This window comes from Thamnophis sirtalis, unplaced genomic scaffold (genome assembly GCF_051295495.1).
Source record: "Thamnophis sirtalis isolate CommonGarterSnake01/CBP01778 unplaced genomic scaffold, rThaSir2_p1.2 scaffold_2, whole genome shotgun sequence".
In the NCBI taxonomy this organism is placed as follows: Eukaryota; Metazoa; Chordata; class Lepidosauria; order Squamata; family Natricidae; genus Thamnophis; species Thamnophis sirtalis.
In genome coordinates this window covers 154,488,450-154,516,151 of record NW_028261382.1, presented here as the reverse complement: position 1 = coordinate 154,516,151, position 27,702 = coordinate 154,488,450, and the positions used below count along the sequence as shown (strand labels likewise).

The 27,702-nt window shown below is 39.0% G+C and overlaps 1 protein-coding gene across 3 annotated transcripts in view; it reads right to left on the bottom strand.

Annotated features, from left to right (window-relative positions):
* The window catches only part of RALBP1 (ralA binding protein 1), a 35,543-nt gene extending 8,047 nt beyond the window's left edge, over nt 1-27,496 (bottom strand). The window contains exons 1-10 of one of the 3 annotated variants that reach the window (XM_087707293.1): nt 26,010-27,016; nt 19,083-19,319; nt 17,774-18,070; nt 14,612-15,070; nt 11,438-11,787; nt 6,931-7,092; nt 5,743-5,874; nt 4,851-4,958; nt 1,441-1,562; nt 682-802 (exon numbers count right to left, since the gene is read on the bottom strand). In XM_087707293.1, coding sequence (XP_087563419.1) covers nt 682-802; nt 1,441-1,562; nt 4,851-4,958; nt 5,743-5,874; nt 6,931-7,092; nt 11,438-11,787; nt 14,612-15,070; nt 17,774-18,017 — 1,698 coding nt within the window. In that variant the 5' untranslated portion in view covers nt 18,018-18,070; nt 19,083-19,319; nt 26,010-27,016. Of the gene's footprint in view, nt 1-681; nt 803-1,440; nt 1,563-4,850; nt 4,959-5,742; nt 5,875-6,930; nt 7,093-11,437; nt 11,788-14,611; nt 15,071-17,773; nt 18,071-19,082; nt 19,320-26,009; nt 27,017-27,241 lie in introns of those variants that run through there. The other 2 variants (XM_014073538.2, XM_087707294.1) reach the window with 2 other exon arrangements.
* Nucleotides 27,497-27,702: the final 206 nt, after the last annotated feature.

The window sequence follows — 27,702 nt, the reverse complement described above, 5'->3', positions numbered from 1 at the left end:
CTGCTAGCCCAACCGGCGTTTTCCGCTTTGCTGTCTCACCTGCGGAGCTACTGGAAGGAGCCCGACACCCCCATAGTTCCAGGGATCGGTCGGAGCTCCCGGTGCCACAAGTGCGCGAAAGAGCCAATTAGTTCTCCCTTGACACGCTGCGAGATGGAGGACCCTGTCCCTGCGAGGCAGCAGCTTTCTTTGGAATTTAGAATGCCCAATGGATCGAATAGAATGATTAATAAATTTACCTATTTCTCTCAATGATACACTGGGAACCAAAGCAGTTGTTTGGATCAAAGACTGAGAGGAACTGGGAGCCAACAGGGAAAGGAGGAGGTTAAAAGAAATTTCCCTCAGTCTTTGGACCAATCAGGCTTTCGGAATATCCCATGTAGCCCCTCCCTCGGGTCTACTGGAAAATATTATGTTCTCTACCACACACTGGTCACAGAACAATAAATGAGGAAATTTGCCACAAAACTCATCTAATCCAACCCAGTGACAAAGAACAGCATCCGGTAGATTACCTCTTAAAAAAGGAGGATCTGCTACTTTCTAAACTATGCTATTCCATAGTTAAATAACTTCTAATATTACAAAAAAAATCTTTTTTGTCATATGTTTCATCATATTTTCCTACTCCTGAATAAAGAACTCAGTGAATATCTACTGCACAAGAAGCCATCTCACCTCTAGTTCTTCATTCTGCCGTTGCAAATCTTCTAAGATTATCTGTAACTCTTCTTCATCTTCACTCTCACTCTCACTCTCAGAAGAATATTCTTCGGTTTCACTGCGACCATGCTGGCGACTAGATGTGCAAGTGAAAATTTTGTGACATCTATCACTTTTGCCTTGGTTTGCTATACATTTTTCAAGCACATTCATGCACATACAATGAATATACTCCAAAACACAATTTAATGAATTTAAATGCTCATGGAGAAGAATTACAATGTGGCATAAAAGTTCATCCATTGTAACTTTTCTGGTGAAACAATGTTTAAAATATTATTTATATTCAGTAAGTTTAGCATCGAAGAATTTTGGCTGGAAAGGACTATGGAGACCATTTAGTCTAAATCCTGGTTCCTTTCAGTAATATACCACTGTAATAACTTTCACCAACTGGATATCCTGCAGATATTATTGGTGCTACTACGACTCTTAGAACTTCCACACAAAAGGACCTTGGCCTTAGACTTCCAATCCCAATATATGTGAAAGGTGGCAAGATGGAAAAGGCTATATGCTGCAACATTCCCTAAAAAATAACTTTCCAAGTTCAGTTTTAGTCAGTTTCAAGAAAGGAGAATCCACCACTTCCTTAGGCAGTCACTACCAGCCAGAGCCTACTCTGTAAGAAACAATTTCTTCTAATGTTTAACTGGAATTAGCTGACTTGCAATTTCCACCCACCAGTTAAACCTCAAACAGAAGCTGGGTTACCTTTGAATTTCTGCTATTTCTTCTCGGAGACGATCTATTTCCTCCTTTTCAGATGCAATTTGTCGACGTAAAAACTGTTCCATTGTTAATAGTTCTTCCTGTTCTGTCAAAATCTCATTCTCCTATGTAATTAAATTATATGAGCAATTTTACTGAAATGATAAACCAATCTTGATTCAGGACATTATTTTTTTCTTTACTATGGTCATAAAACCTAGCTTCTTATGCAGCTAAGTAGAAAATGTGCAAAAAGGAAGATTGAGTTGCTCTGGGGAGGGATGAAGGAAAATACAATGCCCATTGTACATACAATGCCCTCATATGCTTCTCAATATATTTTTCTAGGCTGAGAATTGCAAAAATAACTCCTTTTTCCTAGTTGTTACACCCTGCATGAAAAGAATGTTGGTCTTACCTGAACGTGTCTTTTAAGAGGAAGGGAGTGGTCACATGTGGATATTCTCAAAGCCTGATTGGTCCAAAGACTGAGAGCAAACTCTTAAATATTGGTGCTTTCCAGTCCTAACCCAGTTTCCTCGAAGGCGAACGGTAGAACTGAAACAACAAAAAAACCAACAACAACAACCCACCCCCCCCGGGAACCACCTGGGCCCTCCCCTTGGCCCCAAAGGAAAAATCACCAGGGCGGGTCGTGACCATTCCCTCCCTTCCTCTTAAAAGACACGTTCAGGTAAGACCAACGTTCTTTTTCCAGAGGGAGGGAGGGAGTGGTCACATGTGGGACATACCCAAGCTGCAGTCCCAGGGAGAGAGAACAAGAAACCACTAAGGCCCAAGGGGAGCATCAGCCGCCACCCACTGCAAGACCCTCCCACCAAATGACGCGTCTGGCGAAGCGAAGGCATCCAGACGAAAATGCCAGAGGAAAGGCGTCGGAGAAGCCAAAGTGGCCGCATGACAAATGTCATCAGACGGGGCCCTCGTGGCCCACACTGCTGTGGTCACGGCACCCTAGTAGAATGGACCGTGATGCCCAATGGGCCCGGACGACCAGCTGCACCTTAGGCTTCCGCAATGGCCTGATGCAGCCAATGGCCAATGGTGGCCGAGGACACCCCAGAACCTAACGTTCCTGGCTGGAATGAAACAAACAAGGCCTCCAACCTACGGAGTCTCTCGGTCCGCCGGAGGTAGATCCGCAGAGCGCGGCACAAGACCAACCGATGCCAGAGCCTCTCCCTATCACTGGACGGGCCCGGGCAAAAGTCGGGCAGGACGATCTCCTGAGCCCTATGAAACAGAGTGTTCACCTTCAGATGAAGGTAGGATCAAGGCGAAACGCCACCCTGTCCTGGTGAAAATAGCAAAGGTCGTCCCTGGAAGACAGGGCACTCAACTCCGAAATACGTCGGGTGGAGGTAACCACCACCAGGAAAGCCACTTTCAAAGACAAGAACCACAGATGAACAGACCAAAGAGGGTCGAATAGGGCCCCTGTCAAAGCCCTGAGAACCAGGGGAAGATCCCACGTGGGGAACCTGTGGATGTGGGGAGGCCGAGATTAGCCGCCCCCTTCAGAAAACGCTGAGGGAAACATGAGAGAGAGAAGAAGACCCCACAACCCCCAGGTCCGAAGACAAAGCCGCCACCTGTGAAAGCCCATCGTCAAGGCCCTTCTGTAGGAAATCCAAGACGTTAGGAATAGTGGTCCTGTCGGGAGAAAAGCCAAGAGGAGAACACCACCGGACAAGGCCGCCCAGGTGGAATTGTAAATGCAGGTCATCGAAGGACGCCGAGACACCTCGAGGTAAGAAGGACCCCAGCGAACAGGTTAGCCCCCTTCAGCAGCCGCCGTTCAAGAGCCAGGTGGTCAGATGGAGCCACTGGGGCTCCTGGTGAAGCAGGACCCCCTGCTGCAAGACCACCTCCTCCTGCGGGATACTCCACGGAGGAGCCACTGACAGCTGGACTAGGTCCGTGAACCAAGGGTTCCTGGGCCAATAAGGGGCCACCACAATGACCAGAGCCTCCTCCGCTACCACCTTCCAGATGGTCCCCGGAATGAGGGGGACGGGAGGAAATGCATACAGAAGGCCCGCGGGCCACCTGCTCCTGAGGGCGCCTGGGCCCTCTGCAAACCAGGACAGGAAACGGGTGAAAAACCAGGGAAGTTGCGAGTTCGCGGGCGAGGTGAACAGATCCACCAGAGGATTGCCATACCTCTGACAGATCCTCCGAAACGACGGATGGAGTCGCCACTCACCATTGACCAGTCGCCCAACTCAGCCAAACCGCCTGGAAGTTGGAGAGCCCAGAGATGTGTTCCGACACCAAGGACAACAGGTGCCTCTCCGCCCAGGCGCCCAGTCTCAGAGCCTCCAGCCAGAGAGCCCGAGAGTGGGTCCCCCCCTGACGATTGATGTGGTCCTTGGTGGCCACATTGTCCATCAGGAGTATATGACGCCCCACCACTAAAGTCTGAAAGTGTCGCAGAGCCAGGTGGGCCGCCTTCAGCTCCAACCAAGTGATGTTGTGGCGGAGATCCGAAATCGACTACCTGCCCTTTTAAAATGCCCAATTAAACCAAATGAGACCAAATTGGAATAAATAGAAATCCTACCATGGAATATTCTCAAACAGTACTTGGACCAAGAAAGACTGAGAGGAAACTGTGTTAGGACTGGAAGGCACCAGTATTTAAGAGTTTGCTCTCAGTCTTTGGACCAATCAGGCTTTGAGAATACCCACATGTGACCACTCCCTCCCTTCCTCTGGAAAACCACAGTAGTGCAAATGCTCATCTCATGTAGTTTTATTTTCATTTCCTAAATATCTCTTGGCAGCTCTCAGTCTATGAACAGTTGAAATACATAGGAATCCTAAATTAGGAAATTTGTGACATAGTTTCACGTATTACATCTGGAAAAACTGGGAAGGAATTGTGCAGCATTTCAGGGACTGGGTTTGGAAAGCAGGAAGAATAGGAGATTAAGGAAAATAGAAAAATAGAAGGGGCTTGCTGCAGGGTGGTGAAGAACTAGCAGAGATTGTAAGATGCTATTCAATATGTAGCTCAATCAGTGCAACCAATTTGTTATTTCAAAGGGACTTGAAATTCTGAATTGACAATCATCCAGATTTACATACAAGAATAAGCTTTTTTAGTTATAAGTCAGTGGTGAAACACATATGCTGCTGCTGCTTTCAACTCTTGATTCCAGACTTTCCAGATCAGCTACTTTCTGTGTCAACCACCAAGCACTTCATTTAGTCCCTCGGGATATTAATTGGCATTATACTTGATAGCTATCTATGACTGACTCACAGAGACACACATACAACATCTGTAAGAAGAAATTATCTCCTTCAGTCAAATCTCTCCAATTTACTTTCACAGTGTGTATAGGTTAAACATTCAGAATAAAAATACTTTAAACAACATATACTACCTGAGCCAGCAAAATATTTATAACTTCTTCATTTTCATTCATTTCTTCTTTGGAAACATCCTCCTTTGAAAGACTAGCAATTTCTCGCGCAATCTTTGTTTCACATTCCTGCATTGAAAAAAAATTGTCTAATAACTCGATTCAAAGGATCATACATTAACATGCAAGAATATTTAAACTGCAGCTTCTGCAGGATTTTACCTACAACAATATTGGGAAACTATATACGTTATCTCAAGCTTCCTAAAGCACCATTCGCAGATCAAATTAATCACTCATTTTTATAAGGCAGATGGTAGTCAAATGAGAATGGCTGTTTTGACTTTCCAAAAATTGATAGACCATACATTTTTGTTGGCATATCATCAGCAGATTTAGGCAGTACAGCAATTATAAAACATTCCTACATGCTGGAACATAACTTAATTAAGTAGTTGGGCAATGCCTGATAAAATACAAGATCAAAACAATCAAACTCTGAAAATGAAATTACATCCAGAAATCTAAAGCCTACTTATAGGAAAAACAATCAATGGTGCAGTTAGATTTATTCTAAACAGAAACTAAACTGTAAAAAAAATAGTATCAACAGATGATGTGAACATTATAGTAGAATCACTTAGGTCCTAGCATAGAAGTCCTGATAAAGTGCCTTTTCAATTTTTTATCCAATGGAATCAAAGCACCAGTGAAACCAAGAATCTAATAAAAGAATAAGTGGGATTAAAACTATCAAAAGCCCCATAATTCTGCACTGCACTCAAGAAAAAAATAAAGGAAAACTTAATGGTTCTATTTATCTTGCCAGGGTCAGATATTTTAACTATACTGATGTTAACTAAACAATCAACATTCCATCCACACGATTTAATAACACAAAAGCACAACTTACTTGTCTTTTAGCTTCTCTTAGCTTCCTTTTCAGAGCTGTCAAAATCCTCTGCACTTCCCATAATCTTTCTTCTTTGGATAAATCTTTAATCCCTACCTGAAGATCTCGGTGCAAACAGTTCAAAAGAAACTCCTAGTTTTAAAAAACAAACACATTATTAAATATACAGATAGTCCTTATTTAGCTACCATTACTGTGACAGCAACCTGGTTGATAAATGGACACACATGACTGTGGTTATGCTTATGATTTTACATCAGCTTTCCTTTTTCCCCACTCTCTTTGGAATGTTCACTATGGCGCTGGTGATTGTAAGAAGGGAGTTAAACATTCACTGGAGAGAAAGTATTGTAAGTTGGCACACAATATAATCAAAAGGATTGCACTACCACTTAGCATACTCAGGGGCTAGTTAAATAGTCAGTTCTAGCACATTCCTTCCAATGGTATTCTAATCATGTGCCTGCTTACTCTCTTATAATCCTTTCCTGTCCAATCTCTCTGCTCTGTGAGGGGAGAAAAAAACAATAAATAAATAAATAAAAACAGGTCAGCACAGGATGTGTACTAACCAATTGTAACGGCAACACGTGATTGTGAAGGTTGTAAAAATACATGCCTGGATCATGAAGTTATTTTTTAGCACTATTGTAACTATGAACAGCCACTGTGCAAGGCAGTTGGTAAGTGAGTTCTAACTATTTTTCCACAAATGGAATATGTCAATTTAAGTTAGCAAGTCAAATTTCCAGAAGATCAATTTCTGTCTATTGTTGAAGGTACTGAGGGAGTTCATATATATCATATTTTAATTAGACCCAAAATCTGAAAATTAGGCCATTTGTTGCAACATTGTGAGATTTGACCTCAATCTAAAAAAGAATACAACCTCGGTTGAAAAAAATCAAGGTACTACACGAACAAGGGAGAATTAAATCTTAAATGAAGACCGTATGTAAGAGAAAATTATATATTCAAGCCTTAACCTATGATGTCCAGGCTACCTAAATTATAAGTGTAAGCTCTTCTCTTAAATCTAAAAGCTGGAAGTTGTTTTATTCTTTACCATCATACAATAAATCTAGCACTTTGCTCAATTATAAGGGACATACATCAGTGATAAAAAGATTGAAAATAATTCCCTCAATCAAATTTCTAGAAAGTTCTAATCATTCAAAGACGACCAACCTGTCTTCGGATCTCTTCTTTAATGTTTTCCTGTGTTTCTGGCAATGCTGGCATGGTTGCCATGTTAGACCAACGAAGAGGCTTTGTTACTGGCTTGAGGACCACATTTCCAAAGAATTCTTGTACATGAGTGAAAAACACGTAAAGGACACGGTTGCTGATCTGGGAAGACACAGTATCACTTTAGAAGTATTGTCATTCATTGTGTAGACACTTGCAAAATAAAAAAACATTCCTTTCTAAACACACCTACAGGCTCCCAAACGGCTGCAGAACGAGGCAAAGGCCTTGCGCACGTGGCGGCAGCCAAAATGGCCGCTGGAACTCCGTGCGGAGGTGAAAAGGCCGAAAACAAACACACACGGCTCAGCCTGGCTTCCAGCAGCCGACGCCGCTCCAAATAACGACGGAGGGAGCCACGCAGCACACCGGCACGCACTCCTCACCCCCAAACCTCCTCTCGCAGTGAAACAAAAACCGAAACAATGCGGCAGCCGCCCGGATCAATCAGTGGCTCCGCAGCAGTGGGCGCACCACGAGGTGCCGAAATTCACTTCTCCTTGTGGGGAAGGAAAGCTGCCTTTCCTGAAGCTGCACCTGGAGCTGGCACCCCCGCAATCCCAGGGATAGGGCTGAGGCTCCGGGCCCGTGGGGGGGGGGGGGGAGGCAGAGGACTGTCCCCTGGGGCCGCAGCAATGAGGTTTTAGAATTTGCAGAATTTAAAAGTGCCCAATTAAGCCAAATAGGAAGCCAGATCACATAAAAACAAAGCCTACCTAGGAATATTCTCAACAGTACTTGGACCAAGAACGACTGAGAGGAAACTGGATTGGAAGGCACCAGTATTTAAGAGTTTGCTCTCAGTCTTTGGACCAATCAGGCTTTGAGAATACTCACACGTGACCACTCCCTCCCTTCCTCTGGAAAATAACATACAATAGTTTCTTCTAAATGCACCTGTCCTCAGCACATATTGCCCCATTTTGTAATGGAGCATGACATTAAATGTCCAATTGATATGGGACAGTCTGCAATAGCAATAGCAATAGCACTTAGACTTATGTACCACTTCACAGTGCTTTACAGCCCCCTCTAAGCGGTTTACAGAGTCAGCATATTGCCCTCAACAACCTGGGTCCTCATTTTACCCACCTCAGAAGGATGGAAGGCTGAGTCAACCTTGAGCCAGTGAGATCTGAACTGCCAAACTGCAGCTAGCAGCCAGTTGAAGTAGACTGCAGTACTGCACCTTAACCACTGCACCACCTCGGCTCTCCATATCTCTTGTAGATATGGCTAAAGATGGGACTGAATGATTGTCCTCTGCACAGCAGCCCTTAGGAGCAGCAATCTATTCAACACTCCTGCTTTGTTGGATATGTGGTCCTGAATATCAGTTGGGAAAAACTGTGCTATAGTCTTCTTAAGAGTGCCATGCAAACACCATACCAATCTCAAAAAGCAGAATAACATAGTTGGAAGGGACTTCAGAGGTCTTCTTATCCAACCACCTGCTCAAGCAGGAGACCCTATACTTCTTCTATCCCTCTGAATAGGATTTCTGTTTCTGCTTTGCTTCTTTGTAGCTTGCCATGCCACCCAAATTCAGAAAAACTCCACCTAACATTAACTATGATTAATCTGACTGAGCCAGGTTCAAATGATTGTTTGTAAATCTGGATTCAAACTAAATCTGGTTAAGACCAATCACATGTTTCAGTTAGCAAACTGATCTTATTGCAAAATCTTCTATTTACATTTTAATCCAATGTAACCTTCTTTAAAAAGTCTAGAAATATTATATTATGTATTTATAAATTAATATGGTAGTTGCTTTAAATACGTATTTTACCCTTTCCCCACCATAAAATATTCCAATAAACCTCAGCTATGTTCTATTACTTCTAAGCCTTAGAATCTAAGGAATCTTAAAATGTAACGAAATTGCTATAAGGATGCTAAAAAGATCTACTTTGTGGTATTTAACTATTAACCATTTTTAATGTTGTTATATTTAATATCTGGAAAAACTCCAAATTTTATAAAGGACTGGATTCAATTTCATAATACTGAAACTCTAGTTAAATAACCAGAGTGAAGAGTATATGAACATGTTGCATTCATTTAACGTAACTGTGTTAAAAACCAAGGTGGAGTAGGGTAGTTATAACTGCCGAGTAAAGGTATGAACAATTTAACTAATCCTTACGCGTATACCTCACCAGTAATGAGTCATATAAAGAAATACAATACCTAGAGTCTACCCTAATCTAATTATGTTAAATTATTGGGCACAATGGAACATATTTGAACAAAATCAGTGAAATATGACTTTAAAATTACTTCATTTTTTCTGTCATAATTTTTAAACTATTGACAGTAATTGCATAAAACAGCCATTTCACTTAGAAGATACTATAGAGCTTTTATTGATTGGTCTGGAAACATTAGTAATACAGTAGAACCTCGGGTCATGAACACTTCTGACCACAACCAAATTGGGTGCCGACCAAAAAATCCGCTAAATATTTAACTCTGGTCGCGAACACATCCTCAGAAGGCAATCAAACACAGCTGCAGCAATTTTCCTGCTGCGGCAATTTCCCCTTCCGCACCATTTTTTTTTGTACACGCAAGCACAGTCAGTCTTGCTTCCGGTCACAAGCAAATGGGGTTGCGACCAAAGTCCTAGAATGGATTACGGTCATGACCAGAGGTTCCATTGTAGTAGTTGTAGGTTTTTATTCCTGCAACTGCCCACTCAGGGACAAGGACCAAGGGCTTGTGACTATTTTAATATTTTAATGTTTAAGTTTTATAATTTTAATATGGATTTGTATGTTGTTTTAACTTGTGATTGGGAATGGCCCAGAGATGGTTATAAAATGGGTAAGCTATGTAAATGTTTTAACTAAATAATAAATTTAACATAAGAATAGGAACTGTTTAGCTGCAATCCTACAGTAAAACATCAACACATACACCTGCGTTATATTGTGGATGCTCCTTTTGTTGATTCATTCAGAGTTCCTCTTTAATTCAAATGTTTTGAATTATCTGAATCTCTGGCATGTTCAATTTCAGGGATATGTTTGAACATTGTGACCATAAATGTTACCAATTGTAATACAAAACAAGATTTTAAACTGTCCAACTTCCTTGTTTTTCTTTACTGCATCCAGAGTACAGGTAGTTTGTTAAAACATGTGGATATCTTTATATCTAAATATATGAGCTTACAAATAATAAAAAATATACACTCTGGGGCACTTGGAATTACCCCAACCATCTTTAATTTCTATTTTATACATACTTTTTATTAGAGATTTGAATATAGATAAAAATTTAACAGAAAAACAATAGAAAAAAGAAAAAGTGCAGGAAAACAAGAGAGAGAAAAATATTAAAAAGTATCTTCCAACAGTCACAAACAAACCTATTAGCTCTCCTTACTCTTTAAGATTACATGATTCCCCTTCCTGAATAAAACCCTTTTTTAAATTGGCAAATCTATTAATCACCTTCTCTTCAAATTCCTGGATAGAGAAATATGTACCAACTTTTATATTAATGAATTCTTTCATGCTAATTTAAGTGCAGATATGATGTGAAATGCCTGCCATCAAACTAAATTTTTATTTGTTATACAATTTAACCTTATCTATCTTAAATGAAGTAGTAATTCAAGATGGAAGGACTAAAATATCTGAATTCAATTAATAGTTTGTTTCAGTAAACCATATAAAAGTTGTCATACACTTGTGCATTCTATATGGCATTTTGTTAGTACTTATCACCTAACATACATAATGCAGCTAGCTCATAAAAAACATGTTTAAATTTTGATCTTCTGCTTGTGATTACTATATACAATATGGATTTGGTGCTAACGATATCTGAGCACACTCCAAAATGACTTAAGATAGGATTTCTGATGGCATATGAAAAGCAGAGACCTGTATGTCCTCAATCTTCAGCACAAATTCAGAATCAAGTACCAATTGAAAGTCCATCTTAATAATGAGTTAATCATTTAACAATGTTGTGCCAGGTGTCTTAACAGTAACATCCCTATATGGCCTCGTGTTTAAAAAAAAAATTAAGAGAAAGTAAGTTACCTACTAATATTTCCAACCAAACCTGCTGCAAAATACTAATCACAGTGATTCTGATATCAAATGTCTTAAAATATTAAAAAATATGCTACATCTGTAAAATAAAGGCTATATTAAATTCTAAGAACTCAAGAACTGGAAGCATAGAACTAAATCCAGCTTTGTTAAACAGCAGTCCTCTTGGAGATTTGAAGCCCCTGCAAGAGTAACTCTGGCTTAGCTCACTCAGTAAGTTCCATTTGAAGGATGCACTTTGTAAGTATATTTCTGTTTGGACATAGCACACCTTTTCTCTACAGGGGAAATACCATAACCGCATGCAATACAAATAAGGTGATTTCCAAAAATATATTTGAAAACAGTTTGAAATAACAGCTGGCTAGCACACATACCTGGACAGTTGGACTGAGCACTATAGAAATATTTTGGATATTCATTTTTGTTTCTAGCTCCTTTGCAATGACATGGTCCATATGCACCATCAGCCAGGAAATCAAGAGAAAGTTACATTCTGGAAGCTCTTTCAGGAGGCGCTGGCATTCCTGCCGTTTCTCAGACTCCAGGCTCTTCCCACAAGCATCTTCAAAACGAGGCATCAGCTCTTTGGTAAGCAGGTTTTCAGGAAGTTCACGCAGGTATTGTTTCAACAAGCTAGCTACTGTGTTGGGCTCATAGTCCTCTAGGTTAGGGGATTCTTCTCGGTCATATGCTGCTTTTAACTCATCCACCTTTGATTTAATTCCTTAAAAATATTTAGAATGATTTTTAAATCCTTTGAGAATAAAAAAGAATTGTAATTCAATATTTTCTGTCGTCTCAATGAACAGTATCACTTGTTAACATTTCACTTTTCATCTCAGAACTCCAAAGAATTCACATGGTGTACCCTCTAAGGTTCTCATAGTAACCATCTATGAGATAGGCTAAGGCACAAACATCAAACTCGCGGTGTCACGTTGCCGTCATGTGATGTTTTGCGACGTTTTTCCCATTCGCAGAGCTTGGGTGGACGTGGCCTGCATGTGACACATCCGGCTCATGGACCACCAGTTTGACACCCCTAAGAGAATGGCTGATCCAGAAACTCTTCCTAAGAAAAATGGTTACATGGGAATTTGAACCTAGCTATTTCAGCAGTAATTCTATCCATAAAAGATAACACAAAATTGGTGTTAACAGTCAAAAAACCCTAAATCCTACCAAAATTCAGAGAAATACACTCAGAAATACGACTTTGCTTGCAGGATTCTATCTTTAGTTGCTATTTAAAGCTCTTCTGGTCCTCTTGAACAATACTCAATATTGGTTTTCCATCCTATCTTTCTTCTGGAGAGTAACAAATTCCTGGACCCAAATCACATATAACAATAGCAATAGCAATAGCAGTTAGACTTATATACCGCTTCATAGGGCTTTCAGCCCTCTCTAAGCGGTTTACAGAGTCAGCATATCGCCCCCACAGTCTGGGTCCTCATTTCACCACCTCAGAAGGATGGAAGGCTGAGTCAACCTTGAGCCGGTGAGATTAGAACCGCTGAACTGCAGATAACAGTCAGCTGTAGTGGCCTTCAGTACTGCACCCTAACCACTGCGCCACCTCGGCTCAATGGTACATAAGGACTGCGAGTGAGGGCAAATTTTAAAAAGTGCAATGGAAAAAAGATCTGGCCATCTTTCGTTGACAAAAAAAGGCAGAAGGAAAATAGAGAGAGACAGGATGATAATTGGTAGGAATTTCAGAATTCTCTCCATTCCTTTAAATTAGAAACTATGCCTAAAAATATTTTTTGCACATATCAGTTGTCAAAGAAGACAGTCTCTTCTTCTATGACACATATAATAATATGCGAGGCTAGCAGAAAGGGAGGGAACAGATCCCTCTAATCTTCTTCAAAGGTTCTAGACCAGGGGTGTCAAACTCGCACCCACGGGCCGGATGTTTCATGTGCTGGCCCCACCCCTGCCTGGTTTAGCGAAAGGGAAAAAAGTCCTGATACGTCACATGACGCTACTGTGACGTCACAAGTTTGACACTCCTGTTCTAGACTTTTAGCAATCTACTAACTTTTATGGGCTTAACTGAAATATTATTATAATCAAACAAATTGACTTCTGTATGTCATTTGAATTTCTGCTCATGTACTTCTGGATTCTTATATGAATTTTTCTTCAAGCCAGAGAAACTTAGTTATTACTGAGAGAAGCATGCTTTCTGCTATGCTCAGGTAGCATATAAACTGCTATCCTTAAAAGATCAACCATTCTCCCATCCAATCCTATCATTTTTCTAAGCACTGAATACACATTGTCCCACTCAGTGATAGTGACATTCATATTTATGGTATTCCAGAGTAATAAGATACTATGCTTGCAAAATATTTATTTTCAGTGCAGTTTTGTCTTTATTCTCTGCTTTTGCGTTACATGAAAGTTGCTTGCATCATGTCTCTCACAAGTGGAATTGGCAATTTAAAGCATAGCTTTACAACTAAATAACTCATTCAAACCACTGTTAATTTTAAGTGAGTCAAAGTTACACAAATGATGTGAATGCTAATTATCTTGGCCTTACTACCAAGATGATTTCTTCAAATCTTAGCTAAAAATATTTAACTGCTGTTTGGCACTTTCTCTGGTTTGAGGACACCTACTAATGAAAAGGAATTCCATCGATATTGAAGCATAGGAAGAAGACACAAATTAATGAACTGTTCTCTGTCTGCTGAAATTCTTGACAAATCGTTACTTATTAGCACCATACCTTCTTGCCCTGTATAAATCAAAATATTTGTTTATTTAGTCAATTTATATGGCTGCACACCTCAATAAATAAATGACTTTGGGCAGCTAACAGTCTTTAAAAAAACAAGCACATCTATAAAAAGTAAATATTACAGAGCAACCCAGCAAAATCATAACAACTATGGACATAGCCAGGAAATTGGCTCCTTCACATACTTGGGGTCCCAGGAAAACAGCCTCAAGGATAGATCCTAGCAGACACAGGATACAAAACGTATTTAAAAATATAAGAAACCTACTATATATATTTATGCTATTGGCCTTTATATTGCTTTGCATGGAACTTTCTGCATGGAAGACACACACACTATAAATGAGCTAAAGTTCCTCTTCATGAACTGTACTTTGCTACACTAACTCTGAAGTAATTAAACCATCCTATTGACATTTAGAACAAAATGACCAATGCAATTGCATAGTGCCCAGTGCCAATTTAAAAACCTGCATGTATCAAAGGTAGCAGATGGCAAACTATGCTATTTGGAAATCAAAAGCAATCCTGGCATCTGTAGAATAGGTTAACCAAACAAACTTTCAAAACACTTCTATTAAATAAGCCACTGAAACTTTTTAAAATATATAAATATGTTTGTGATTTGTTTAATCACAATTAAGTCAGAACTAATAATACATTTCAAGTCAGTGTAAACCCTTTTTATTTAGGGAAACACCCTAATGACAGAAATATTATGGAATTTAAAAAACCATGAAGCAGCAACATCTCATCAGACACATGAAATCTACCTTCAGGTGAGCCACTGTACCTGACACTCTGTAGATGCCTTCGCATTTCATGCCGTATTTTTCTACATAATCTATACATTCCCGGAACACTGCTGGTAGACGGATGCCATCATACAACATGGTCCTTTCGGCTGCATCACTCAAAGGGACTCCAAACACAGGCCGGTGACTAGGAACCTCCACTGGTGGCATTTCTACCTCTTGAACTGTTTTTTTCTTTTTCTTCTTCTCTTTCCATTGTTTGACAACATCTGCTGCTGTCAAGTCTTTTGATTTCTTCTCTTTATGCTTCTCTTCCTTGTGCTTGTCATCTTTATGCTTTTCATCTTTGGGTTTTTCTTTTATCTTAAAGTCTTTTTCCTTCTTTTTGGAGAAACTTGGCTTCTTAAAAACATGAATCCCTTTAGAGCGTTTTAGCTTAGAAGGACTTTCAGCTTCATCCCCAGAGCTATCTTCCTGAAAAGCTGCATAACCTTCCGCTATTGGGAGTTGGGGGTGGGAGAGGAAAAGCAGAAATAAAACCAGATGTTTAAGTTTTGCATAAGAAAAAAAGCTAGTGCTGAACTCTAATGTGCTATTATTCAAAACACACACTTTGTTCTGCAGAACTAAACAAGTCAAATATTAGGAGTTTTGCACATTTTCCTTTCTGAGCAAAACGAGAACAGTTCATCTCTTGATTGTTTACTGACTACTACCCAGAGTTTTGACAGTAAGTGCAATCTGAATTTATTATAAATAGCAATGCAACTGTTTGATAATTCTGAAAACATCCCACTTGAATCTAATGGTATTAGATTAAGAACTGTAACTTCATCACAGAATAAAATCTTGTATCAAAGTGACTCCAAAACTGATGTAGAGTAACGGCCAGTATAAATGACACGTAATCTCCTTAGTTTAAAATCTTAAAAAGATAATGCCAAGGTTATTTTCAGCTCTTAGTTGATTTAAAAAATCAAGGAATAGGGGAAATAGTTTTTTAAAAATCTCTGTACCCCTGCAGTACTATAATTGTCATGACCCTAAATCAGTAATTAACAAGCACATTTAAAAACAGGTGTTGAAAACTGCAAAGAATATAATTCCAATTTAACTCTTTCAATCATTTATTTTTTCTTTCTTTTTCGAATATTAAGCCAGGTATTCTAGAATAGACATTAATGTGCCCATTCTCTAAAAAGAAAGAAAACTTACTATTTAGTTGGCAAAGCCATCCCAAGCATCCTGTCTCTGTATAAACTACTCTTGCTCAAGTGGGTTATACAAACTGCATACGTGATTCCAATTCCACAGCCATAAAACAAATTCAGCTCTTACCAAATTGAATTACCAAATTCTTTACAGCCTTTGAAATATATGCATAGGAGTCTAATAACCGATACCTCCTCTATAACTAACCCTGCCTAGCCTCTAGGTGGGAGTAGGAAAATCAGTTTTAAACAAATAAACACGTACACCTGCAATTAATTGCAACACAAATGCTACAATATAAAGCTTCCCAAACGTTTTCCTTCGTTACCCCAAACCACTTATCAGAAAGCCCTTTTTACTCAATGTAGGTAGAACATTTTATATCAATTTAAATGTCCCTTTTATGATTGTGTAATAGGTCTCTGTGGTTACCTAAAGAAACACCACTTTTATCCAATTTTCAGTAATTTATACAGGTTTAGAAAGCACTGATATAAAAAAAATCAAGGAAAAGACTGAATACAATTAAAGTTTTCAGGCTGCAAAATTTGATAATTAGTATACCAGAGGAATTTACAATACAATTGTGCAGTGGAACCTCGATTTAGTATACTAACCATGGAGAGTTGGATCCATTGTTCCTGACTGACGTTTAATCAGATAGCAATGTCAATGTAGTGATTTATGTTATTTGAATGATTATATCATTGAACAAATGACTTAGATCATCAGGATAAGTTGGTCTCTTTTACCTAAAATATGTTGTACCAAAGTACTATATTATGGTTTGACTATATTCCTAAACCTTGAATAAAAATTATGTTTTTAGAGAACTAGAGTGCATGATGCAACTAGATGAAAGTAAAAATTATAATATTTAAACACATACAGTGCATATTTTCAAACTGTTGTGCCAGAATCCTACCAATGTTCTACCATTTATTAGTAACTACAATAGATTCTAGTTACAAAGTGTGAGCCCAAAAGTGACAGTAACAACAACAAAGTACAACCTTAGGATGCAATACTAATTAAATTCCTGTAGAAGCTTTGATTATTAGTTTTTAAAAAAGATATATACAATTGTTCTCTACAATCTCAAATTCTATATATTTCTTAAATTACATAATCAGAAAACAGATTAAAATTCATTTAAGGATTAAAAAATCTTTTTCAATGTTTCAATATTCAAAGTTGTTTTTATACTTCACAAAATGCTAATAATGGACTGCTAATTAATAAAAATGATATTACACTATAGCCATTTTAAATTATAAGAACATTTGGTTCTTTGATTTTATACACACACACACACACACACACACACACACACACACACACACACACACACACACACACATATATATATATATATATATATATATATATATATATATATATTTAAAGTCACAACCCCTGGTATGCCCAAATATGGGAGGAAGGTCACACTTCCACTCTGTCTTCGGCTCGTCACAAGAGACCATCCAGACAGAAACCCAATATTTTTTACTGTTCCCTTTTTGTTACATTTTGTTACATCAGCATAAATATAACACACACACACACACACACACACACACATATATATATATACACACACACATACACACACACACACACACACACACACACTATCCATTAGCATACAAAGAAATGAAAGGTATTACTTTGAGAGTATATTGTATTATTTTTCCCACATGGAAATACTTTTCACATAAAAGCTATAAAAGCTTTTCAATTTTACAGACATTTAGAAACTGACAACTGAAAAGCCAGGGATTGTCCTGGTTAAAAAAGTTCCTCAAAATATATGTTATGAAGTTCTTCATACTTTAAGAACAGCTGGTTATTTTAAAACATTGATATCATTAACATTCATAGTGAAGTAATAAATAAAGGATAAAGAACATTTGACAAAGAAACTGGGTCATGAAAAAAAGACAATCACCGCATGCTGATAGCATACAGTTTTTCTTAAAGTGACCTACTTCTTTTCTCCTTTTTCTTAAATTTCCCTTTCTTCTTCCCATGTTCTTTCTCATCATCAGACACAATATCAGGAGGCTCATGGAGGCTGTCATGAGGTGGTGAAGGCTCATTCGTGCGATATAAACCAGGGAATTTGGTTGGGCTGATTTCTTCAGAGCTTGGGGTCCTGGCCAGACTTCCACCATGCTCTACCCTGCGGTGTTCGCTGGGACTGCTGGTGGGGGGCAGGAAGCACTCTGTCATTCTTACTCACTGGCACCACAGCAGAATAGTATCCTGTTACCTGTCCATTACTCCTGCAACAACAACAACAAAAAAAAAACAATCTGAAACCCTCCAAATATTCTCAGGGACAAAAAGATTTTTCAAGACACATTTATAATGTGAGCTATAAGATGCCCATTTGTCACAAATGAGCAGGAATTCATTACATTTTTCCCTATTATTTTTTATTAAATATATCAGGAAGATTTATCCAGGAAAACAACATAGCCATCACCTCATAACTTTAATTACCCCCTGGCAAATTCTCAGGATTAATTAATCCATGGAAATTCTCAGTTTACGTAATTCACTAAACCTAATCAACTGATTTAATCAAAAGAAAAATATAATGGCATTCTTGATGAAACTGGCAGGATAAATATGTTAATCTTGTTTGTACTGTACTTACCATTATCCAAATATACCCTTCCACTTCCTGAGTATTTTATTCTTTTCCAGGCAATCCCCTTGTATTAATTTTGAAATTAAAGACTTCTTAACACAGAGTTATTATTTAGGCTAATAACAAGATATAGCATCAGGGAGGGCGTAATTTAGTTTAGTTTACTTTATTGTCATTGCACCTCACCAAATTAAATGCCATCTTCAGTGTACATCATACATAAGAAAACTATAAAAATAAAACACAAACACACATCCTTCACATTCTGTACAATTGAATTGAAAACCCCTGACACTTCATTAATATTACACTGAACAGTATAATTCAATATAGTTACTACTCTGGGATAGAAGCTGTTTTTCAGCTTATTTGTCCTTGTTTTTATTATCCTGTACTCCTCTGCCAGATGGTAATAGTTCAAAAAAAGGGTAACCAGGATGGATCTTTAAGAATGTTTTGAACTTTTTTAAGGCAGTGGAAGCTATAAAAATCTTCCAAGGAAGGGAGAGGGCAACCAATGATCCTCTGGGCAATGATGTTAACCCTCTGGAGTGCTGTCCTATCTGTCACTTGCAATTAGCAAACCATACACAGGTGTAGTAAGTTAAAATACTCTCTATAGTGCAGCAGTAGAAGGTCACCAGCAATTTTTTATTCAATTGTTCTTTCCTGAGAAGTTTCAGTAGTATAATCTCTGCTGGGCACTTTTGACCAGTGCTGCAATGTGAGCATCTCAGGTCAGGTCCTCTTTTATGATAACACTCAAAAACGTAAAACTGGCCATTTGCTCCACTTGGTCTCCATTGATAACCAAGAGCTGGATGTCTGATGGTATTCCTTCTGTAGTACAATTCTGTAGAATTGTAATTCTACAATTCCTGTATATATACATAATAGATAGGCAATTAATAGGCACAAGTTGCCAAATATAATCATTCTTCCCTCAGCCCTTCAAACCACCATCATCTAGTGCTCCAGATTGTCAAAATAATAAGCCAGATCCATGTTGGGTCTCCTGAATGCCAGAACCGAGATCCAGCAAATAAAGGAAAAAGCAAGCAAGGAGATTTTCTTCGCAGTTCTTCCTTCCTTATATTGCCTTGATTCACTAGAAACGTTTCCCAATCCTCTGTAACAGTTTGTCAGAAGGAATGGGCAACTACAAGAGTCAACATGAAGACCTGCCTACCTTATCACTACTCTGATTTAAGTTACTGGTAAAATCCCAGGAACAAATGCTAATATGAAGAATAACATTTCAACACCATGTCTCTCCTTTCTCTTCTCAGATTCTTTAGAAAGATAAAGAGCAGAGGTGCTTCCAAAGTGTTTTTTCATTCCTGAATTGGATGAATATTTGTGTACAGAAATTTAAATAAATACAATAAATAAATGAAATTCAACATTCCCAAACAGAACTGATGCCAGACATTTAACAACATCACAAATACAATGCAGCATTCACCAAATATATTAGGCAGCAACTGCTTTTAAAAGCAGATCCGTAACATCTACCTGAGAAAACATATTCTCAATTTACATGTCATTTATTTTTATTCCTCCTTTATTATTTTTATGAATAACTCAAGGCGGCAAAGAAACCTAATGTTCCTTCTTCCTCCTATTTTCCTCATAAGAAACTTGTGAGGTGGGTTGGACTGAGTGTATGTGACTGGCCCAAGGTCACCCAGCTGGCTTTAACCACTAGACCAGGGCTGACAAACTCCTGGCCCACGGGTCGGGATGCATCATGTGCTGTCTACCCCTGGTTTAGTGAAGGTGGAGAAAGTCCTGATTCATTACGTGACACCGCCGTGAGGACATGAGTTTGACACCCCTGCACTAGACCAAACTGGCTCTACTATATATGTCAGTACTCCACTGGTACTTTAAAATATATTTTGAATGTAGATTATTGGGGGCTGCACCTTTAACAAATCTGCGAAGCAAAATGTCAACTCACGAAGGTTTCCTGACCTGCTCCCGAGTTGCCATAGGTAGGGGGATGAGAAATCACGCCTCACAACTGCAATTTCCCATCTCCCTGCCTGTGGCAACTCAGAAACAGGTCAGAAAAGCTTTGAGGGTTGACATCGAGGAATTCATACCTCAGTCAAAACAAAACACATCCTATCTGGCTGAAGTCAAGGCCATCTCTACGGAGACCGCAATGGCCAGAGGGAGTGACTACTACGACCTGTGAAATTGCTTCATTGGAGAATGTGACTGGTGACACACCTTGGGGGGAGGGGAAAACAGGGTCAGAGGCAAGGTGCGAACTGGGTGAAGTCAGAACTGGCTTCACTTAGGTCGTGTTGACATGGTGCTCCTAATAAACAACTGGATTTTCCTTGCAAAATGGCTTGAGGCTCCTGATTTTAATAGGGCATTGGTCAGAACCCTGACATCAAATGCTTATATCAGATAAATGACTCCCACTCAATGGTATAACAGCAAATTAGCAATGGGGCACAACAGGCTGCCAAAATCCTGACCACTTTTATCTTCCTGGTTTCTGCATTTCGAAGGTGGGATTTATACATATGAAATAAAAATTGGAAATTCAGAATAACTACTGCAAGTGGCAGAAGACACAACATCATCTGTCTATTTAGAAACATCTTTAAAAGTGTCTGATGAGTTTGAAAGCCAAAAATAATCTCAGTAGATATTCAAGATTTTTTTTTCACCATCTTTTTCAAGGGAGTTCCTAGGCTCCAATACATCCTTTCCCTTCATGTTAATTTTAAGGTGGGATGGAGATTCATGAAGCAATACTGTATATTACACAATTATAATGTAGACCTTTAATTTTCCATTCATTTACTTCAATGGCAGAATATAGGGTTTATTTTAAGGCAAACCATGACTTAGATAGGAAACTTTTGTTTTGATTACATTTAATTTACATCCATACAGGCCAGCCTGAAAATAAAGTACAGTTTTCAACTGAAAGAATAAAATGTCTCATGTGTACAGTATGTGCTGGTAGAACAAGTTTTCATTTCAAAAAACAGTATCATGGGATAAAGATGATCAGGCAATTCATTGTTCCCACATGAATCACAATCACACTACAATTACTATTAGTGAAAGGATTTGTAATGATGCAAGTTTCACAGGCAAAGCAAATACTAAACCGCACATGATGCAAGAGGTTTCTCTGTACACCCCTTACCGTCAGGGCTAGTGATAGCTTGTTAGAGAAATTCTAAGAAGTGTGTGAAGTAAATGTATTAATCTTTCTCTCCATTGGCAATACTACTCTAAAGATCTGTGTGGCTATTTTGAAATGAAATAAAGAAAATCAGGAGCGCAAATCAAAATTCTCCTATATTTAATGCAGTCTGAAAGGAGTCTGCATTTCCAATCTGGTCAGGTTGAATAGGCTGCTAGTCCCTCTATGACTTCTAAGGCAGATACACTGCCACAATATGTTTTTATCATTACTAAACCTCAGCTGGACAATCCAAGAATCTAAGAGATTTAACTAAAGCAGAGATTTTCTACACCTTTCCTATTTTCTCTTTAAGATCTGGATAATAATATGTTCCCCCAGTATTGTAACATATGGAGAAGAGTCTCAGGCTGGGGTAAAAAATACAGTAGAACCTCGAGTCACAAACGCTTCTGACCATAACCAAATCAGGTGCCGACCAAAAATTTCACAAACTTTTTGCACCTGGTCATGAACAAATACTTGGGTAATGATCAAAGCTGCAGTGATTTTCCTTGCCGCAGCAATTTCCCCAGATGCGCCCTTTTTTTGTAGGCACATACGTAGTCAGTCTTGCTTCTGGTCACGACCAATCGGGTTGCGACCGAAGTCCTGGAACAGATTATGGTCGTGACCGGAGGTTCCACTGTACTAAGATCGACTCCAGCAGAATAAAGGTCAGAGGTCAATGAAGATCACATGCAGCAGTCATCTTCAATTTCATGATCCAAATATCACTACCACATAGTTTATTTTTGCAGCGTTGTTTTTTGTGGGGCTTTTCTCTTATAAAACACTCAAAACATACTATGGCATATTTATCTAGAAGACTGTATATCACCACCTATCTTATGAAACAACTCTAGATGGCTCATAACAATAATAATAAACAAAAGGGAAAACAAAAATCTGGAATCTAAAACAACATTTTCGGATCCATCTAACAATATAAACCCGAGTCCAACCTTATTTTATTCCAACGTTCGGAAGGAAAGTCAGCTCTTTATGGCTTTCCAGAAATCTAAACCAGTGGGGTCCTATCAGATTCCTATTGTTCAGGGGAGAGGCTGTTATAGAAATGGCACGCTTCCTAAATCCCTCTGGATGGCAACACTTAAAGAGTTGAACCTGTAGCATGCTCACCCTCTAGCCTGGTAAGGAACCAGCAGGACACCACACTGCAGCAATCTAACTAAGTGACAGAGGCATGAGTGATGCAGGCAATGCCAGGAATGGATTTAAATTGTGCATCACCTGTCTTGGTAAGTGGTACCTTATTGAAAAGCAGAGACAACACACCACCAAAGTTGGTAATGTTAAAATGCTAAGCTATTCCACCTTTACTGTTAGAGACAGTTTCTCCTGGTACTGGCTCTGCAATGAAATAGCAACAGCAGATTGGATAGGGATGGAGAAATATAATTGGGCATCATCAGCCTACTGATGATGATACTGCATCCCATGTCATCAAATGCTGCTTACCAAACAGTTTCATGTACAGATTTTTAAAAAGAATGGTGAGAGACCAAAACCCTAAGCTAAAGCATCCCAGACACAGGAGCCTAGGGGCCTTCTCCCCTCACATACCAAATGGAACTGGCCACAAAGGAAGAAGCTGAACCATTGCAAAGCAATGCCTTCCAACCCCTGAACCTGGTCCAAAAGGATACCACTGTCGGTAATATCAACGGGCCCCAGGAAAGCACGAGTCAGGACAGTAGCATCACTTTTGTCTCAAGTCCTCCAGAGCAGGGTCTCCAACCTTGGCAACTTTAAATCTGGCAGACTTCAACTCCTAGAATTCCCCAATCAGCAAAGCTTTGTTGGCTGGGGAATTCTGGGAGTTGAAGTCCACCAGGCTTAAAGTTGCCAAGGTTGGAGACCCCTGCTCCAGAAATCATCCACAAGCGTGACCAATGCTGTGTGCATACTGTAACCCAGCCTAAACCCACAGAAGAAAGGCTTCAGATAATCGACTTCAAATAAGGCCTTCTACCGTAGAAAGGCAGCTGTCCTAGGTTGGAATTGACAAAAATTTGTTGAACCCAAGTATGGTCTTTGGAAAAGGGTACATATTACTGTCTTCTGCAAGATGGCTATTGATTTGGATAGGTTTAAAAGAGTAATAAATAAACCTATAAGATAAAGGTCTATGAAGTGTTATTCTTAAGACATCTAGGTAGATGAACAATTCAATACTATCTATGTCAGAGAATATCAAAGGAACCATTCAGCCACAGTTCACTTTTTCTAAGGCCTCAATCCTATATATAGGTTGGCAAATAGATAACGATCACAATAAAATCTAAAAGTGGACTGTGCAATATCTGAAGAGGGAAATATGTACTATTTCATTTGGTAGACAATATGTATACTATGACTGCCAAGTTCCTGTTCCTGCCCTTTACCTGTCCCACTGGTTAAAGTGAAGTTCCATGTAACAGTTTCAAGAAGAAAGGAAATAATCAGGCTAATTTTGACCATACTCAGCAAATGTCTTCAAAACAAACAAAAATGTTTGCAACTTTTCTTTGCATTTTATTTTAAAAATCATGCTCCAATATCTCTCCTCCAACAGCAAGTTATCGCTCTAACCACAACATGCAACACAAAAGTAGGATTAGAATTTAAACACATGACTTTCACATCTGCTTTAGCTTGAAAATAGTTTTAGTGATAACCAAAAATACATGTAAAATTCAACATGGATGAATTTCTCCTCAAAAGGGTGTAATAAGGTAAAATGTTTGCATAATTCATACTGCTATGCAAATGAAGAAACTTGATTTAAACAATATTGGTATGGGAATGTTCTTTCTTGACTGATATTCAGATATTATCATAGCTTTAAGAAAGAAATCCAACCATGAGGCTACAGCAACCTGGAAACCTTGGTAATGTATTAACTAGGTTAAACTTTAGAAAAACTGCAGCTACTTATAATATGCTCACTGTGGAACCTGAGCAATTATCATTTGTGGGAGGAGGGGGGGGATCTCACAACAGGATCAAGGAGGTTTTTATTATATATGCATACACACACAGAAACAAAATATTGCCTTTCCTTATAAAATTCTTCATGGTATTAACTGTATAAAGAGCAGTCTAATTCTAAGTGAAAATAACAAAATAGCTAAAGTAGTACCAATAGTAGCATGTTAGTGTTGTGGAATTCTACTGCTGTGGAGTTTTATGCTGCTAATAATTAGCATAGGCAATCTTGAATACCCAAAAAACATTGCAAGATTACACAATTTAATGAAAACCCAAGCACCAATACAAGCAATAATACAACTATTAGATTAAAAACTATAAACAATACGGTTACAACAGGGCATGTCCCAACTATGTTAATTCAATTTGTATTTTATTATTCTGAATGGATTAAAATTTAACAGATTATGAAATCTAAAGAGCACAATTAAAATACCATAAACATAAAATGCTTATTTACAATTACATCATCAAATAAAAGATTTTTTAAAGGAATTCTTTATCTATCAAAAAACCATGGACCAAGATATGTTTTTCTAGTCTATCTGTGAAGAGAGAAATCTCAGAGGAGGAGGGCAGTCTAGTGTCTTTAATAATCATTGAAAAGATTCTAGTTACATCAGAACAGAAAGTGGGCCTCTAAGACAAATAACAAGCTTCAGATAGGATTACGGAAGAGATTACTATTATTAAAATACCCTTGTTCTAGACTACTTAGAGTTTTAAACTAAGCTAAACAGACAAATGTGTTTAGGACTGACAACATGGTCAACTGAACATATGGCAAGTTCCCCCCCCCCCCTCCAATTTATGTTGTTGACAATTTTCAAGAGTTTTACAGTAATCTAACCTGGATAGAGTTAAAATGCAAATAATTGAAACCAATTTCATCTTTTTTACAATAGACAGCACTTGATGAATCAGCCTAAATTATTAGAAACAAACAAAAACAATATCCAGGCAACATCTGCTCAACTATCTAGGGAAAGCACAAGATATATCAGTTGATTATTAGCAATTGATCATAATAAAGGACACAGAATAGTAAAGGTATTTTTATGCTAAAATAAATGGCATATGAGACAAGACAGATGTATTCCATCATTCAGTCACCACCCATTCTGTATCTGCTACGGTAGCTATACAAAGGAAAGATAGCCCAATATATCAGAGTATATTAAAGGAACCAAAGATAACAGATGATATGCATACTTATATCATTAATGAGAGAAAGATTGGGAAGCAGTAAAAGGTTTAAGCAAAATGTAGGTAGGACAGAGAAAGGAATAAGAAAGGAACAAAGAACAAGGTATTTTCCAACAAAACATGAAATTTCAGTCTAAATAGAACATATTACCAGCATTGCTTCATCTGTTAATTTCTTCCCTATTAATTTCTCTCACACTAGCTAGAGTACCTCTTCTGCATAACAAGAACAAACAATAGCTTTGGCAGAATCAATTACATTATTTAATTCAATCTCACACTGCATGACAGATTAAAAAAAAGAGTAGGACAAGTTGCATTGTGGAGGGATACATTTTGGAATTAGTGATTGTAGGCCACAAACAAATACATACATATGTGTGAACCTTGATGTTCACACATTCAAATACAGTTTGCATTGCACATTTCCACCAATTCTTGATAACAGCAGCTGCTGTCACAATGAATGCAAATGCATACTCATAAATCAGTTTAAGAATATTCCTTTTGTTTAGAACACATAATTATTTTAAATGTGGCATATGGAAAATCTTAACAGTGGCATGTATAATTACAAAACATGTTCTTTTAAAATAGAAATGAAGTTGCTACTGGGATTCTCCCAACAATCCCTCTTCATACATACTCTGCTTGCATGCCTGTTTTTCCACCACAGAAATTAACCAGAAATAATATACAGACTAAGCAAGTACTTGTTTTAGATTACACTCCAACAAGCCTTACTGCTGCTCAGGGTGGAGGAGTACATGTCAACCACCTGATGACCATAAATTAATTACCATGCACCAGATTTTCCCTGCCTATTATTTTTTATTTTAATTAGGATGGTAAGTCTCACAACATTTACACCTAGCAAAAGATTCTGGAAGTTACAGTCCCTAGGTATCTGGAGGCAACCTGGTCCTTCTAACCAGAGCCCCAACAAGTCTCGTCCACAAATTCATCGTCGAAGTCTGATGCCTTTGAGCAATGGGGGTAGAGAAATCCGAGGGAGCAATGACATATGGCAGGCAGACTGCAGAGCATTCACTCCAAGTTTGATTCCCAAATAGAAATGCAACCTGAAAACACTGAATGTGGCACATAAAAAGCCCAGGGCAGTTGCGTTGCATCTCCGGAGGGACCCCACCACAGTCAAACATCGGAGCAAGCAAGCGGGGCGCGCGGGAAATGACAGCGCAAGTTCCAACCAGAACTCAGGGCGCTGTATGGGGCTGAGTACGCATGCGCATTCCACAGCACGCGTCAGCTACTGCCCATCCCCATCGTGGTCATTGAGGGGCGGCCTCCCTAGTCGGGAATGGAACTTCGATGGAAGAGAACCCGGAATATGGGACGGCCATGCATCCTCTTCACACTGACCTGAGGAATGGGGAGAGGTATCCTGCCGCTCGCACGACGGCTGTGCTAACTTCACCTCGTACCCAGCATCACTCAGATCCGCTCTGCACTCCAACCCGCTGTTGTCTTGCTTGCAAGGTCGGGTGTATAGGAAACAGAAAGAGGCGCATGCGCGGTCACCCTTTTCCCCGACTTTCTCGTTCTGTTTCTTCCAGCCTTTCGGCTACCTAGGTTAGAGGCCGGAATTAAGCGCGCACGCGCATGACGTACAGGGAGGGGCCGTCATAGTGACTGAGCGACCGAGCTTCCCTGGAGGATCAAAGAAGGCAGGCGGAAGGGTTGCGCCTGCGCGCTCATTCTCCCTGCTATGGTTATGGAATAGGCCAGAGCCGGAGTCACGCCCTCCTCCCTATGGTGCCTTTCGGGAAATGTAGTTTAAGTCCAAACAAGAGGGACGAGGGAATTTTGAATTGAGATTACTT